This window comes from Chiloscyllium punctatum, chromosome 42 (assembly GCF_047496795.1).
Source record: "Chiloscyllium punctatum isolate Juve2018m chromosome 42, sChiPun1.3, whole genome shotgun sequence".
NCBI classification, from domain to species: domain Eukaryota; kingdom Metazoa; phylum Chordata; class Chondrichthyes; order Orectolobiformes; family Hemiscylliidae; genus Chiloscyllium; species Chiloscyllium punctatum.
In genome coordinates this window covers 36,170,334-36,188,767 of record NC_092780.1, presented here as the reverse complement: position 1 = coordinate 36,188,767, position 18,434 = coordinate 36,170,334, and the positions used below count along the sequence as shown (strand labels likewise).

The window sequence follows — 18,434 nt, the reverse complement described above, 5'->3', positions numbered from 1 at the left end:
GATAGAGAAGGCTTCAACCCATTGTACCACAAGAGTTCCTGATGATTTATTTGCCTGTTTGATATTGATAGTGCACATCCTCACCTCTAAAACATTCTTTTTGCTCGATTTGTCCTTTGCTGCCCAGCCGATACTCGCTCCTTTCAGTTCAACCGTATGTTCAGATACAAATTGGCCAGCACCTTGTTTCTAGCCAAAAAAAACACATTCAACATGAAAGAGGCTGAACATCAACTTCCGCTTGCTTGTAACTCAGTTGTTTGATTACTTTCGCTTCAAGATTGTATATTATCTTTATGAAAAAGAATGTGAATTATAACCTCATCATATTAAACCCATTGCGTTGAATGATTCACCAAGCGTTTTGGCACTCTACCATTAGAATACTGTTAGGTGACCTTGACCTTGGATGATTTGATAGAGAGATACTTTGTTTCCCTGAAAAGTTGAGTCTGAATTAAGTAGCTTCTAGAGCAGCACTTTTACTTGTAGTTGGTGTTGTAGAAAGAATACTATCCAATTGGCCATCATTAGATGTGCATAAACTGCTTTGATGTCAATGGGAAAGAAAAATTGGGTGTGATATATAATGGCATATATACAGTGTAAACATTTCTCTGGTTTCAACTGTGTACTGACTGTTGTATTACAGGACAAATGGGATATCGATGAGTCCATTTCTTGTGTCTGAAATAGACAAATTGGAATTCAAATCAGGTTGTGATCTATAATGCTGGATTGATTCTGGAGGTGCATTGTGCACAGAATTGGATTACCCAAAGCTTAGTTGATCCATTTAATTGAGGCTTGTAGGATCTTAGTAGGTAAGTTAGTTTCAGCATTAGTGGGAGTTAAAAGGGGTCAAACCAGCAGAGTTTAAAAAGGGACCACTAGGTGTGGCAGAAGAAAAAGCCCGAAGCTTTGCAAATGTTTGACATTTTGTATAGTCAGAGTATTTCTCTGGGTTCTAGCAAAGAACTACAGGCCATTGCCAGTCCAGTATCACCTATTGCCACACGACCTGACCCAAGGGCCTCTATTAGCATTAAGTTGGCCGCAATCACCGCCATAGATAATGACAAACTGTTTCTGGATGCCCACTTGGTGCTTGCAGCTTGCCGAAAGCAGTTCAGTGCTGCAATTGGGCAATGGCTTTGCACTGGCACAACCTGGAACCACGCATAATCCCTCTGTTGAAGTGCTGTCCATTTTGAATGCAAAACCTATTGACGAATTGAGTTTTCCCATATTGGTGCTGGATTTCTTTGCTCTTCCCAGGCGATGATGTGGTCATGAGCAAGGAAGACAGGAGTCAGAGCATAGAGTAGGTTTGCTGGGCCAACTTCTCATGCTCAGCAATTTTACATGCTTGTAAATCCAAGATGGATGGCTTATCGTCGAGAATCACACTCAGTACAGGCATCAGGTTAAACATTCACAATAAAGCATAACTTATCTGCATAAATGTGGCAAGGCATAACTCTTAACCCATTGCTTATTGAGAAATAAATTAAAACATGAGAAAAGCCCAATTGAAAAACATTCAAAATAGCGTTCAAATTTACTGTGGCAACCTAGTCAAGTGGATTGCCACTGTTTATAGCTGAACCCCATTGTTCATAGTTTAATATAAATGGCCTAATTTCAAATTCTATGTGGCCTACATTAAAACACTGCTTCCTCCCACCTCGTTCTTTTTATCAAACAAACTCTTGTTAACTCTAGACTGAACTATGCTAATGCTCTCCTGGCCAATAAAGCCATTCACTATAAGTATCAGCTCATTTAAAACACTGTTGCCCATATTCAGTCCCATCCAGTTCTGATCACCTGACATATATTGGTCTGGCTGACAGATATTGGATCTTTGTTCCCCCAGTGCCTCAAATTCCCAACCTAAGGATTTAAAAAAAACTAGATTAGTTTCGTAGAATCTCTACAGTGTAGAAGCAGGCCAGTCAGCTGATCAAGTCCACACTGACATTCGGAAGAGCATTCTATCCAGACCCACATCCCGATCAGTGCATCCACTATAGCTAATCCATTCAACCAACACATCCTTGGGCACTATGGGCAATTTCCCATGGCTAATTCACCTAGCCTGCACGCCTTTGGACTGTGGGAGGAAACCGGAGCAATCAGAGGAAACCTATGCAGACATGGGGAGAATGTCTGTGTGGAGTTTGCACAGTTTTCCCAGGCTAGAATTGAACCTGGGTCCCTGGTGCTGCAAGACAATAGTGCTAACCACTGAGCCACAGTGCCACTCCCTTCTTTCTGTCTGTAATGTTCTACAGCTCTACACCTACCTGTATCACACCCCCAAACAATAGCCACTGTTCCTTCACCCATATAGGTCTCAAAGCCTCAAATTGCCTTCCTAAGTTTTCCCTCCAGCTTCTTTCAATTCTTCCATCGCCTCTTTAAAGCCTGACTTTTAATCTCTTCTTTTTTCTCCTCTTTTCAAGAAGTGCTCTTACATATAACTGAGCTTTTTTCTCTCATTATCAAATCTCCTGCAGTTTTTTTTTTCACCCATTAGTCCCACCACCAGTCAATCACCCTTGTTTGCCATTTCAGTCTCTCTTTCTACCATCTCCTCATTGGTCTGAGCTTTGTCTGACTGCATCCTTGGGGACTTTTTTTTTCACTACAGTATAGGTGCTACGTAAAAGCAAGTTGTTGTTGATGATGGCCAAGGTGTTGAGATGATGATGATAATGGATTGTTTTCAATGGTTACCAGGGATTGGGGGTTTACAACAGCTAGCCAGTCATACAACTCATTCCTTTCAGGTTACACAGCCCAGGCTGTGAAGCTGAAAATGATGCTCATCAAATGCACTATTTCTCTCAGATTTACTCTTTGGGGATATTCTAGATTTAAACTCATTACCAGTGTGCCTGCGGACTGATTCTTGGGATCTTTATAAAAGGTCAGAATTCCACCCTGCAGCACAGTCCATGAGGATGCCCAGTTCTTCCTAAAATAAAACACAAGGATCAGTATAACTCACTTAAACACAACAGGAAGCACGTTTCTAACCAATTAAGCAAATGCCTCATGAGTATTAGGTTAGCAGTCAATTGGTGAAAATTTGGATACCCTCAGTTTAAACAGTACCATCTGATGTGTAGGATCTAGAAGGGAACATTTTCTCCGACACTGGCTTTAGTGTAATCATGACTGTTTCAGTGACCACGTTACCAACAGAGTAATCAAGGGAATCTCTACCCCTTCCATTCCCTATCTATTCTATTGCCTATGCATTAGCTGACAGCTGAGCAAGGTTTACCCATTTGAACAGGATGTATAGCTGTACAATACAGATCTCAGCACCGATACAATTGAACCTACACCTGTGCTGGCTCTACATTGGAGCCATCCACATGAATTCCCCTTCCTTGCTGTTTGTTCTTGAAGGAAGTCCTGAGACAGATTTTCTGAACCCTCATTAAGTGTCTTGGAGGCCACAAGTGTACAACAGAGAAAAACAGATCACTGGAAGATTGTCAGATGTTCTCTAATGGCATGAATAGAATCAGGAAATCAATCTTCTATAACTTAGTACAAGTGATTGAAGTTTAGTAGCTTTATCGAAGTGATGAAACCCCATTGGTATTTGGGGTATTTGAAATACAATAATTAGAGAATAATTAACAGGGTGCAGCTAGTCATGTAATATTAAAAGCTGGCTTAGACCAGGAGTTAATCCACATTCTGTATGTGAATAAAGCAACATCCTGATTACTCAGTGAAAAACTATTGAATTTGCTTGGTGGTGGCAATAGTGTGTTTGTAAATCCAGGCACCCATGCATGATGCTGAGGATTGATGGTAACCACAGCCTGAATGTCAGCATTGTTCATTTATTGAGGGACAACAGCAATTTCCTGCAAGCTCTCGGTTTGCTCTATAATCGCAGTAATCAAAGTACAGCAAGAAAATAAAGCACAGTAGGAATGCAGATTACGGGGATTGGTTTTATGGTGAGTTTCAAATGAAAGGTGAAAATATTGGCAATATGAGCGGAAAAATCAATATCTCAATCTGCAGCAGATATGAATTTCCAACCATTATAACTGGACCCTCGGCCCCTCCGCTGGCCAAATTGCCATATACATTTGTTATTGTGTAAAGCTCTGTGCTGGTTCACATATGCATAGATTTAGCTCCTACAATAAACATAAAAATGTAGAACAGGGTTGGGCTGCATTGTTTGCCCAGGAGCAGGAATCAGAAATGGAGACTATTACTAGGTGCCAAATCCACTTTGGTGGTGAAACAGTGATTCACTGTGATTTTCATAGGCGCCTTCTTAATTGGCCTAGAGACAGGTCTCCCATACAATTAAAGACTTTGGATCTTCAGCTTCACAATTGACCTTCAGCTCAAGAGCAACAGAGGGTTGTGTTGCACCATAAGAGAGAGGTTTCTTCACAATGTTACTAACTCTTTAATTCAAAGATAGCTTGAACAGCCACAACTGCTTGTGCATCATCTGGGTAAAGACCTCCGGATCTGCCTAGAATTTTGCCCCACCCCCACCCCAGCCAAGCACATGCCTCTATGCACCATCCGGCCCTTACCATGCCCCACAGACTGACTGGCACTACCTCAATTTAGTTGGCTTCAATTAAGCTTTAATGAGTCTGATTGACTCCCATGTACAGTGAAAGCATACTGCCTGGCTGTGTAATGGTATGGCAATTGCTCCGCCCAGGAGCATAAAAAACTACAGGTAGTGGTGTGCATAGCCCAGACCATCACAGAAGCCAACCTTCCATCCATTTACATGACTTGCTGCTGCAGAAAGGCTACCAACATCAAAGACCCTTTGCACCCAGGTAATAATCTCCTACCTCCTCTTCCGTCAGGCAGAAACCAGAACACATGCACAAGCAGCTTCAGGAACAGCTTCTTCCTGGCTGTTATTAGATTGATAAATGGACTATCTAGCCTCAAATAATGCTGATATTGCTAATGTTTATCTTGCCTAGCACACATCCTGAGCAATATAACCTGTATGCCTCTGTCTAAGTCTTTTTGATTTGTTCATCCTTGCTTACTATGATCTGCCTGTACTGCTTCTAAACACTGTATTCCAGCACGTGACAATAAGTCAATTAATGTGAGTGGGTAATCCTGTGAACAGACCAAAGGGGTTTTGGAGCTCAAGAACAAGCATGCCAACTTGTGGGGATATCTTTAGCTTCAGATTGCCTTCAATTAGCCAGCCTAATAACTTACTGTCAAACGAAATTCTATCTTAACTGACCTCTGGGCAATAAATGCTGGCCTAATCAGTGATGCCCTCATCTTGTGAATGAATGAAAAACAAAACTATAGTTTAACTATATAAGGTTGGAGAGTTTAAGGTAGCGATTTATGTGATTGCTTGCCTTTACCTTGAAGCTTTAACATGACAATGGAGATTACAGTTACTGGATGATGGCAAGTCGGCTTACAGGATTGGAATTAATATGGTGGATCAGTTAATGGTTCAAAAAAAATTGTCATTACTTCAAACTCCTGATTTTGGGTGAATCCAATGAGACACACAAACACACCAACAAAATTGCAGGTTCGATTCCTGATCAGTTGCAAAATAGTTCATTTCTGCTGGGTTCCTAATACCAAGCAATATCTATTACTCCTTGTAAGATATTTTGCTGAAGGCAGAACTGGGTTTGCCTATGTATATTCATGTGGTCAAATAACCAATGGTCATCTATGAATAATGGCCAGTCAACTTGGGTTACGCATCAGGAGCGCCATCTTGAGGATGGGATGGAGGGGGGAAAAAAAATCAGCAAAGAACTAAAGCATACAGAAAAAGAAACAATGATTTTTTTCCTGATTTGAAATATGGGAATCCTAAATATCCACACAGTATCACATATCCATCAGGACTGCCATTGGCAAACCACTTGCCCAGCTGATTAACTTAACCAGACTGTTTACCTTAAAATTCAAGGTGAAGCTATCAAAGATTACAGTTGGTGAGAAAGCCCCATATTTTTGGCGACAAAACGACAAACTAACCAAAAGTATTGCAAATAAAATTTCTAATAATGAGAACGAAGCCACATATGTGGGGAATAACAGTGAATAACAGAACCAAAGTCATAAATATTGGAGCTCAGAGTAATGTGAGCAAAATCCCAAGACTGAGCGATACACCTGAACAAAAGAAAGAAAACCTGTTTTTCAGCTGTGGCACTACAGTCCCCCATTATAAGAATAAAGTCCTATGCGACAAGAGTAAAGTATTGAGTCATGGGAGTAATTTAGTCTCACTTAAAACACCATGCTGTAAAGGAATTCTTGGCATGATGTCTAACTCTGTAATCTATATGAAAGCAAAGTTCCAAATGTCAAAGCAAATGCCGAATATACCATTTTAAAACTATAAGGTATCCATATCCAAATATATTTTGCCACTTATTAGTGAGTGACAGAATAAAATATGCCTGACTGAATTTAATAATATTGTACAAAATAACTAATACAGCTAACATAATATTGCAGAGCTAAAAGGAAACAATAGTTTAAAATACTTGTTTATATATTCAACTGGTATGATTTACTCTGTGAAACAGTTAGGCATCTGAGAAAAAGCGATACAGGAAGAAACCAGTCCATTTTAATGTTTTAAGAGGAGCATGCTTATCATGAAACCACCCAACCATCTGTAAATTCAGCTACGGGTTTAGTTCCTGATCTAAAGCAGCTACAATACTGCACAAATGTTTCTCAGTTAAGTCAGAAAGGCTTCTTACCTCATACGCTTGCCATTATCTGCCACCTTGGCTTTGTTTAGAATTCCAGCTTTATCCAACGACTGAGACTAAACAATTGAGAAACAGCAAATGAGTAAATCTTGAAGTGCAGGAGCAATGAAAGCAGGCAGCAGTTCCAAACCCAAGCTTCACTGTGCAGCACCAGTCTTCCCTTTGAATACCTGCATTATTTAGTGAACAGAAAATAGCTGCAGGCAAAGGGCAAATGAAGGTTCAAAACACCAGAGCAATGGGCCTCAAGGTACAAAATGTTCATGCAGAAAATGGTCAGAACCTGTGCAGCAACAGATAGTTCCCGGCAACAGCAATTGAACAATAATGGCTCAAAAAGCTATCAGGCAAATGGAAAAAAATTATAATTTAAAAAGAAGAACCAGATGTAGTTAAAATATTTAGAGACAGTGAGAAGATGTCACCAGCAGAGAGGATCCCTATTAAAATATCATGCATTAACTGTCAGCTTTGATGGGACTGCAGCTGCGTGTTATACATGAGCAATAGGATTAGGGTAAGAGTAGACCAATGTGAAGGAAGAGGTGGCCTCGCTCACAGTCTGGAAACACTAACGTGGGGAAGCAGGATATCAGCACGGTTCCCAAGTGCGATTTCAGCACTGTAATCAGATGCATTTCGCCTGTGCATAACTATTGGTTCCTTAAAGAAACAGAATAAAGATTAATTGACATCAAATCTTCTCAGTCAATTGGTTGTGTTCACATAGGGCAAATTCACATGAAGCAGTTTTGGAAACAGATATGGGAGGGCATAAGAAATGGGACCAAAAGCTAAGGGCTTGTCAAATCCTGGATAACATTTAAGGTGGACTATTGATTTATTTCAATTGTGTTGGATTGCATTGATTAGGGTTTCACTTGAGCACATATTAAGAGACACTCTCCTTTTAAAAGACCATTAATTATTAATTTGATCTAATTTCAATTATTTGGTACTTTCAAAGAGTACAAAGGGACATTCACACAGTCTTGTAGTACAGTATCCTGAACTTTGGATCAGAAGATGTGGGTTCAAGTCCCACCTGGCCCAGGAGGTGCATTACAACATGTCTGAACAGGTTACAAACAATTAAAAAGGCACTCACTGAAACAGTGGGCAGTTATGTCAGGCTTCTATATGATTGAAGTAAAAGGCTGCAGTATGATTAATCACCAACAGGTTCTCTTAAACATAACAACCTGATGCACCAGCTCTTTTAAAAGGAAGGCAGAATGTTTGCGACTCTAGTTATGGACCATGAATCAAACCTCAAAAATTGTCAACTTGCAAACATGGGAACTCAGAATGCAGTCACTGCGTCTCTGCAATGTCCTGTATTTAGTAAAGTCACTCAGTGGGAATATTAGTGACTAAAAGGAATGAATGGTGCTGCTGCCTTATTCCTGTCAATTTTCAGGAAGCTTTGAGTCACTAAAATATATTATTTCAACTGACTTCAGAAATCCGGTAGGAGGATGACAGAAGACAGCTGTGCTGAAACGCCCAGGAAAAAAATTACACAAGTACATGAGCCAACTAACATAGACATTCCAAACAGTGGGCAAACACAAATATATATCATTGCATAATTGCTGGTATTTTGGAGGGAATATATCCAGTCCATTTTGCCTTGCATATTCATCAAGCAATGGAGTTCATCCCATGAGCATGCATCATTTGAGTGTTGATACAAAGTCAATTCTCAAGCACATTTTGAATTCCTTGCTAATTGGATGATCCACAATTCAATTCCCCATGCACAATTATTTATCGTGTTTCAGTGGGAGGTCCCAATATACTTGCGGCTTTTCAAAAGCATTTATTGTTGAAGTTGCAGGGAAAGGCATGATTGGCAGCTAAACATCTCAGGATATTGATGCTTCAGGCAGAATAGAGTGGGAGGTAAAAGAGGTGGAGGAGTTGCATGACTGGTCAAAGAAAATATCACAACTGTGCTGAAGGAGGGCACTATGGAAGACTCGACCAAGGTGGCAATACGGGCAAAGCTCAGAAATAGAAAGGGTGCGGTAACAATGTTGGGGCTGTACTACAGACCTCTCAACAGCCAGCGTGAGATAGAGGTGCAAATATGTAAACAGATCATGGAAAGAAGTAGGACCAACAGGGTGGTGGTGATAGGAGATTTTAATTTTCGCAAATTGCCTGGGATTCACTTAGTGTTAGAAGTTTAGATGGAGCAGAATTTGTAAGGAGCACCCAGGGGGATTTTCTAGAGCAGTATGTAAATAGCCCTGGAAAATGAGCCGGCCACATAATTGAAGTTTCAGTAGGGGATTACTTTGGGGGTAGTGATCACAATTCCATATGTTTTAGAATACTCGTGGACAAAGACGAGAGTGGTCCTAAAGGAACAGCTAAACTGGGGGAAGGCCAACTATACCAAAATTCAGCGGAGCTGGGGAATGTATATTGGGAGCAGCTGTTGAAGGTAACTCCACATTCGAGATGTGGGAGGCTTTTAAAGAGAGGTAGTTTAGAGCTCAGGAGAAGTATGTTCCTGTGAAAATGAGGGATTGAAATGGCAAGGTTAGAGAACCATGGATAACAGGTGAAATTGGGGGACTAGCTAAGAGGAAAAAGGATGTGTACATAAGGTCTAGGCTACTGAGACAGACAAAGCTTTGGAAGAATATCAAGAATGTAAGACCAAGCCGAAATGAGGAATTATGAGGGCTAAAAGGGGTCATGAGATATCTTTAGCAAACAGGGCTAAGAAAAATATATAAGGAGCAAGAGGATAACTAGAAAAGGGGTTGGCCCACCCAAGGACAAAGAAGGAAAGTTATGCATGGAGTCAGAGAAACTGGGGGAGATCCTTAACGAGTACTTTGCAATGGTTTTCACTGAGAAAAGTGAAATGACGGATGTGGAGGTTAGAGATAGATCTTTGAGTACTCTAGGCCAAGTCAGCATAAGGAGGGAGGAAGCTTTGGGTATTCTAAAAGGCATTAAGTTAGATAAGTCCCCAGGTCCAGATGGGTTCTATCCCAGGTTAGTGATGGAAGCGAGAGAGGAAATAGTTGGGGCATCTTTGAACATGGGTGAGGTTACGGCTGAGTGGAGAATTGTTAATGTTGTCGCCTTGTTTAAGGAGGGTAGCAGGGATAGTCCAGGCAATTATAGACCATTGAGCCTGATGTCAGTGGTAGGGAAGCTGCTGGAGAAGATACTGAGGGATACAATCTATTCCCATTTGGAAAGAAAATATGCTTATCAGTAATGGGCAGCATGGTTTTGTGCAGGGAAGGTCATGTCTTACAAACCTAATAGAATTCTTTGAGGAAGTGACAAAGTTGATTGATGGGGGAAGGGCTGTAGATGTCACGTACATGGACTTTAGTAAGGCACTTGATAAGATTCTCCATGGTAGGTTGATGGAGAAGATGAAGTCGCATGGGATCCAGGGTGTTCTAGCTAGATGGATAGAGAACTGGCTAGGCAACAGGAGACAGAGAGTAGTGGTGGAAGGGAGTTTCTTCAAATGGAGACCTGTGACCAATGGTGTTCCACAGGGACCTGTGCCTGGACCACTGTTGTTTGTAATATATATATATAAATGATTTGGAGGACGGTATCAGTTGCCTGATTAGCAAGTTTGCAGATAACACCAAGGTTGGTGGAGTAGCAGATAGTGAAGGAGACGGTCAGAGAATACAGGAGAATATAGATAGATTGAAGAGATGGGCAGAGAAATGGCAGATGTAGTTCAATCTGGGCAAATGCGAGGGGATGCATTTTGGAAGATCCAATTCAACAATGAACTAAACAGTAAATGGAAATATCCTGGGGAAAATTGACGCTTAGAGAGGTCTGGGCATTCAGCTCCATTGTTCCCTAAAGATGGCAACACAGGTCAGTAAAGAGATCAAGAAAGCACACAGCGTGCTTTCCTTCATTGGACGAGGTACTGAGGACAAAGGTTGGCAGGTCATATTACAATTGTATAGGACTTTGGTTCGGCCGCATTTGGAATACAGTGTACAGTTCTGATCGCCACATTTTAAAAAGGATGTGGATGCTTTGGAGACGTTACAAAGGAGGTTCATCAGGATGTTGCCTGGTATGGAGGGCACTAGCTATGAAGAAAAGTTGAATAGATTAGGATTATTTCATTTGAAAGACGGAGTTGAGGGGGGACCTGATTAAGGTCTACAAAATCATGAGAGGTATAGACAGAGTGGATACCAAGAAGCTTTTCCCTGAGTGAGGAACTCAATTACTAGGAGTCACGAGTTCAAAGTGAGGGGAAAGGTTTAGGGGAGATATGCGCAGAAAATTCTTTATGCAGATGATGCTGGGGGCCTGGAACACATTGCCAGTAGAGGTGGCAGAGATGGGAACAATAGCGTCATTTAAGATGTATCTAGACAGATATGTGAATGGGCCGGGAACAGAGGGATACAGATCCTTGGAAAATAAGTGACAGGTTCAGATAGAGGATCTGGATCAATGCAGTCTTGGAGGGTTGAAAAGCCTGTTCTTGTGCTGTAATTTTCTTTGTCCTTTGCACATTACTGAGCAAGCTTCGCACACAGTACAAAAATAATGTTCACTCAATGTTCAGAGATGGGTCCAGAATATTTGGAACTAAGTCAGGCCAATAAGTAATCAATAAAATGATCATACTTGTGCCCCCAAGATCACTGCCTTCTACACAGCTCAGGCGAAGCATTACGAGAAACTCGAGTCATATAAAATGGTGTTTTGGTAGCTTCAAGATTCGGGTCCCTTGTGAATTCTCCCTTTTCTTCATCTGTAATTGATGACCAGACTCCAGGTGTCTAAGCCCCAAAGTTTGGGACTCCTGTTTTAAATTGTCACTTCTTATTCCTATTTTAACACACTGTATACTCTCCTCTCTGACTGCAATTTTGGTTATCACTGCTAATCGGCCCAATTTTAATCAAATCCACTCATAAGCTCATAGTTAGGCTCAGGCCTAGTATCTCCATCTTTGACTTGGTGCATTAAAAAAATATCTGATTATGCATCTTGGAATGGCTTAAGTCATCTTACTACTATAAATTTGTGATATAAAAGTTATTGTTGTTTAATGTTTAAGGGGAAGGGTGTCTGATAGCTGTAATCTACTGATTCATTGACCCAAAGTTCTTTAAAAGGGTATTTGCTAGAGAATCTGTCCTGAGCTATTGTTCGAAACGTGGAAATTATATGGCACAGAGGGAGGCCATTTGGCCCTCGTATCTGTGCTGGCCAAAGAAGAGCAGTCCAGCCTAATCCTATTCTCCAGTTTAAATCCATCGCCCTGTAGGGTACAGTACTTCAACTTTATATCTAAGTTGTTCTTCTTTTTAAAAACTGATCCAGGGTTCCACCTCTACAACTATCATCACCTTTTGGGTGAAAATATTGGCACCAATATCCTGGGGGGTAGGTTTGCTAGCACTCTTCGGGGGGGTTTAAACTAATTTGGCAGGGGGATGGGATCCGGACTTGTAGTCCAGCAAGTAAGCTAGCTGTGTGTCAGGATGTCCAAGACTGTAGGGAGGCTGTGGAGAAGGTAGCACTGACAGGGACTACTTGCGGACACAGAGATGGGCTCAAGTGCGTATACTTCAATGCAAGGAGTATCAGAAATAAGGTGGGTGAACTTAAGGCGTGGATCGGTACCTGGGACTACGATGTTGTGGCCATCACGGAAACATGGATAGATGAGGGACAGGAATGGCTGTTGGAGGTTCTTGGTTACAGATGTTTCAGTAAGATTAGGGAGGGTGGTAAAAAAGGAGGGGGGGTGGCATTGCTAATTAGAAATGGTATAACGGCTGCAGAAAGGAAGTTTGAGGGGGATCTGCCTCTGGAGGTAGTATGGGCTGAAGTCAGAAATAGGAAAGGTGCAGTCACCTTGTTGGGTGTTTATTATAGGCCCCCCAATAGCAGCAGAGATGTGGAGAAACAGATTGGGAAACAGATTTTGGAAAGGTGCAGAAGCCACAGGGTCGTAGTCATGGGCGACTTCAACTTCCCAAATATTGATTGGAAGCTCTTTAGATCAAGTAGATTGGATGGGGCGGTGTTTGTGCAGTGTGTCCAGGAAGCTTTTCTAACGCAGTATGTAGATTGTCCAACCAGAGGGGAGGCCATATTGGATTTGGTACTCGGTAACGAACCGGGACAAGTGGTGGGCTTGTTAGTGGGTGAACATTTTGGTGATGGCGACCACAATTCTGTGACTTTCACCTTGGTTATGGAGAGAGATAGGTGCGCACAACAAGGAAGTTTTTACAATTGGGGGAAGGGAAATTACGATGCTGTAAGACAGGATTTGAGGAGCATACGTTGGGAGCATAGGCTGTCAGGGAAGGATGTGGTGGAAATGTGGGACTTTTTCAAGGAGCAGATACGACGTGTCCTTGATATGTATGTACCGATCAGGCAGGAAAGAAATGGTCGTGTGAGGGAGCCTTGGTTGACGAGGGAGGTTGAATGTCTAGTAAAGAGGAAGAAGGAGGCTTACATAAGGTTGAGGAAACAAGGTTCAGACAGAGCAGTGGAGGGATACAGGATAGCCAGAAGGGACCTGAAGAAAGGGATTAGGAGAGCTAAGAGAGGGCATGAAAAATCCCTGGCGGATAGGATCAAGGATAACCCCAAGGCATTCTATGCGTATGTGAGAAACCTGAGAATGACGAGAACGAGGGTAGGTCCGATCAAGGACAGTGGTGGGAGACTGTGTATTGAGTCGGAAGAGATAGGAGAGGTCTTGAACAAGTACTTCTCTTCAGTATTTACGAACGAGAGGGACCGTATTGTTGAAGAGGAGAGTGTGAAACGGACTGATAAGCTAGAAGAGATACCTGTTAGGAAGGAAGATGTGTTGGACATTTTGAACAACTTGAGGATAGACAAGTCCCCCGGGCCTGACGGGATATATCCTAGGATTATGTGGGAAGCAAGAGAGGAAATTGCAGTACCGTTGGCAATGATCTTCTCGTCTTCACTGGCAACTGGGGTGGTACCAGGGGACTGGAGAGTAGCGAATGTTGTGCCCCTGTTCAAAAAAGGGAATAGGGATAACCCCGGGAATTACAGGCCAGTTAGTCTTACTTCTGTGGTAGGCAAAGTAATGGAAAGGGTACTGAGGGATAGGATTTACGAGTATCTGGAAAGACACTGCTTGATTAGGGACAGCCAGCACGGATTTGTGAAGGGTAGGTCTTGCCTTACAAGTCTTATTGAATTCTTCGAGGAGGTGACCAAGCATGTGGATGAGGGTAGAGCAGTGGATGTAGTGTACATGGATTTTAGTAAGGCATTTGATAAGGTTCCCCATGGTAGGCTTATGCGGAAAGTCAGGAGGCATGGGATAGAGGGAAATTTGGCCAATTGGATAGAAAACTGGCTAACCGGTCGAAGTCAGAGAGTGGTGGTAGATGGTAAATATTCAGCATGGAGTCCAGTTACAAGTGGAGTTCCGCAGGGATCAGTTCTGGATCCTCTGCTGTTTGTAATTTTTATTAATGACTTAGAGGAGGGAGTCGAAGGGTGGGTCAGTAAATTTGCAGATGATACAAAGATAGGTGGAGTTGTGGACAGTGAGGAGGGCTGTTGTCGGCTGCAGAGGGACTTAGATATGATGCAGAGCTGGGCTGAGGAGTGGCAGATGGAGTTCAACCCTGCCAAGTGTGAGGTTGTCCATTTTGGAAGAACAAATAAGAATGCGGAATACAGGGTTAATGGTAGTTTTCTAGGTCAGGTGAAGGAACAGAGGGATCTTGGGGTCTATGTACATAGATCTTTGAAGGTTGCCACTCAGGTGGATAGAGTTTGTAAGAAGGCCTATGGAGTATTATCGTTCATTAGCAGAGGGATTGAATTCAAGAGTCGTGAGGTGATGTTGCAGCTGTACAGGACTTTGGTTAGGCTACATTTGGAGTACTGTGTGCAGTTCTGGTCGCCTCACTTTAGGAAAGATGTGGAAGCTTTGGAGAGGGTGCAGAGAAGATTTACTAGGATGTTGCCTGGAATGGAGAGTAGGTCGTACGAGGATAGGTTGAGAGTTCTCGGCCTTTTCTCGTTGGAACGGCGAAGGATGAGGGGTGACTTGATCGAGGTTTATAAGATGATCAGAGGAATAGATAGAGTAGACAGTCAGAAACTTTTTCCCCGGGTACAACAGAGTGTTACAAGGGGACATAAATTTAAGGTGAAGGGTGGAAGGTATAGGGGAGATGTCAGGGGTGGGTTCTTTACCCAGAGAGTGGTGGGGGCATGGAATGCGCTGCCCGAGGGAGTGGTAGAGTCAGATTCATTGGCGACCTTTAAGCGGCATTTGGATAGGTACATGGATGGGTGCTTAATCTAGGATAGAAGTTCGGCACAACATCGTGGGCCGAAGGGCCTGTTCTGTGCTGTATTGTTCTATGTTCTATGTTCTATGTTCTATGTTCTATTTCTTCTCAACTCCCTCTAAAATCCTTCTAACCAATTAAATCAAATTGATGCCCTCGACTATTGACTTCTCTGGCTAATGGATTAGGACATTCCTAGCTGAGCCATTTATAATTTTATACGCCTTAAGTAAACCTCTCCGCCTGCTCAGTTTCAACAAAACTGTGGTAACCACGGTGGCACAGTGGTTAGCACTGCTGCCTCACAGCGCCAGAGACCCGGGTTCAATTCCCGCCTCAGGCGACTGACTGTGTGGAGTTTGCACGTTCTCCCCGTGTCTGCGTGGGTTTCCTCCGGGTGCTCTGGTTTCCTCCCACACTCCAAAGATGTGCAGGTCAGGTGAATTGGCCATGCTAAATTGCCCGTAGTGTTAGGTAAGGGGTAGATATAGATGTAGGGGTATGGGTGGGTTACGCTTCGGCGGGGCGGTGTGGACTTGTTGGGCCGAAGGGCCTGTTTCCACACTGTAAGTAATCTAATCTAATCTAATCTAATCTAATGTAAGTAATCTAATCTAATCTAAAACTAACCCCAACCTGTAAAATCTAGATTCCTGGCTAAAATTCTTCAAACCTGGTAACATCCTCTCAAATCTCCTCTGTACTTCTTCAAGCCCAATCATATTCATCATGTAGTGACTAAAACTATATACAGTTGCCTAGAAATGGCCTATATTGTGTTTTATATTGTTCATTATAATGTTCACCCTACTGAGGGCTGGAGTGGAGCTGGCTGAAGACCCAAACAGAATGGGATGGGATGGTTGTTGAACTGGGGACCAGTGTGGGCAGTCAGCGGCTTGCAAACCTGGTCAGACCACGTGTAGAAGCCCCTGCACTGATCCACTGCAATGTAATGTTTATTTATAATCTGTTTATCTGACTGTAATATTTATCCTTTTAACTTTATTTCTTATTTTTCTTACTTACACTATGAATCCCTGTAAGATATATATAACTGTTTTTTTTCTTTATTTCTCTATTTTGTATCTAACATTTGTACTTAGGTACTTTGTCCCTAAGACGGCACCGTGAAAGATGACATGGTAAACTTTTCACTGTACTGTTGTACTTAATTCTAACTGAAACCAAATTCTATTTCTATGCTTCAGCTAATAAAGGAAAGTAATTGGTCCATCTTTTCAATCACCTTATCTGACTTGTTACTTATAGGAGTCTGAGGACATGCACTCCAAAGATTTTCTGTTTCTTTACACATCTAACCATTTACTGTGTATTCTTTGCATATTGCGTATTTTTGTTTGCCCTTCTCAAGTGCATTATCACATTTTCCACAATGAGTTCCAAATGCCACTTCTCTCTCTGTCTAAACACCTCATCAGCAGCCCTCTCACTCACCAGCAACTTTTGTATCATATGAAAATTTCGCAATCACGCCCCCTATATTTAAGTCAAAATCACTGATAGGTATCATGAGAAGCAAGGGACTGAGAACTGAACTCTAATTGGGAACACACAGACTTCCAGTTACAAGAGCAGCTGATGACCATCATCTTTTGTTAGTTCTCAATCAATTTGTCACTTGGCATTGGATCCTGCAGCTTTTTATTTTTCTGAACAGCCTGTTAAAAGTTTGGTGAAAATCCATGTTAGATGCTTATAGTCCGACAGCTTTATTTGGAAGCACTGGCTTTAGGAGCGCTGCTCCTTCATCAGATGGAGGAGCGTCGCTCTGAAAGCTAGTGCTTCCAAATAAAGCTGTGGAATATAACCTGGCGTTGTGCGGTTTTTAACATTGTACACCCCAGCCCAACACCAGCATCTCCAAGTCATGTTAGATGCATTAGCCTTATTGAATTTGTTGATTCTGTAACAAGAAGGTTGGTCCAAATTGATTGACGTTGACAGATCCATGCCTTTACCCATGCCCAATGATATAAGGAGGGCGCTTGGAAAACAGTGGTAGTGTCTCAACCACTCAGGCAAGACACCTGAATTCAAATCCCACGTGCTCCTGTGATGTGCAACAAGTTGATAGAAAATATCTAAACCTGATGTTTTAAATGGTGCCTCAGAACTTTTCCAATAGTATGTCCTCCAACATACTGATCTGTAATTAATCACACAATCCATTTCTTCTTAACCCACAAACCTTAGTGGCTTTCCAATCCTCCAACACACGTGAAAAATTATGGTCAGACCCTGAACTATTTTCCCTTGCTCGCCTTAACAGAGTTTTTGACCCTGGGCATGGCTGATACTAGCCAGTGTGAATTCGGCGCATCTGGCAAGTAACAGCATTAAATACTGTGCAATTATCCTATCTCAAAACAGCACTTCCCTTAAGTGTGATTTAGTATCAGGAAAATTCACCAAACTCACCATTTAAAAGGTCCATGACAACAGTAACAGTTACATCAAGTCCCCACAATGATTGTAAACTCAAGCAGATGTAAATGACCATGGCCTCAAATTACAATGGCCAGTGCTCTGCAAAGTTGTGCAGTGTCTGCTGGTCATGTAAAGGGAAATGAGTGATGGCTAACCTACACCACAACAAGGCATTGGAGTCGAACAGCTCAGTAAAACGACCCAAGCAACCACTCTCAAAATGACAGCAAAATGGGCCAGAGTCACAACTGAATGACGGCCTTCCCATGGTCCTTCACCTTGGAGGACAAGAAGAAAATTTAAACGCCTCACCTTGTTTCTTGACATTATGTGTTCGCAGACACAGTCAATCTTTTCACGTGGGTTGGAACACTTTGTTTGTTCCATATTGAGTGAATCAAGGCCAGAACAATGAAAAGTCTCTTAGACTTGATGAATTAAAAGAGATTTGAGCACCTATTTTAAAACTTTGCCCACTCCCATTTCGAGATTTCCCCACAAGATAAAATATCCTCTCAGCATCTGCACCCTCGATGCCTCTCGATCTTTTTTACTCCTGCACAGAGGCTTTTCTCAGCTACTTTTCAAATGTTTGTCTGCCTCTGTAGTTGCTTGTCTTCACACTACCTCATCATTTTGTTAACTTAACAATATCTCAGAGGAACAGCTCATGTCCAATGCCAGGAACTCCAGTGAAGCCAGCATTGGGTTTGCTGGGTCAGTCTAGTTCTGAGTTGCAGGCTGCCTTCCATAGGGATGAGACGAGACTGACCAAACTCACCTCAAGTCGAACACATCTGTCCCATCCAGTCCTCATCAGAAAGGTTAAATCACGCTAAAAGTTCTGTGAATT

The 18,434-nt window shown here is 42.2% G+C and overlaps 1 protein-coding gene across 3 annotated transcripts in view; it reads right to left on the bottom strand.

The window, feature by feature from the left end:
- The window catches only part of LOC140465894 (rho GTPase-activating protein 15-like), a 233,826-nt gene that overhangs the window by 30,701 nt on the left and 184,691 nt on the right, over positions 1 to 18,434 (bottom strand). For 2 of the 3 annotated variants that reach the window (XM_072561796.1, XM_072561798.1), the window contains 4 exons: positions 7,371 to 7,457; positions 6,783 to 6,850; positions 2,896 to 2,983; positions 85 to 189 (listed from right to left, as the gene is read on the bottom strand). In XM_072561796.1, the coding sequence (XP_072417897.1) occupies positions 85 to 189; positions 2,896 to 2,983; positions 6,783 to 6,850; positions 7,371 to 7,457 (348 nt within the window). The remainder of the gene's footprint in view (positions 1 to 84; positions 190 to 2,895; positions 2,984 to 6,782; positions 6,851 to 7,370; positions 7,458 to 18,434) is intronic. The other variant, XM_072561797.1, reaches the window with a different exon arrangement.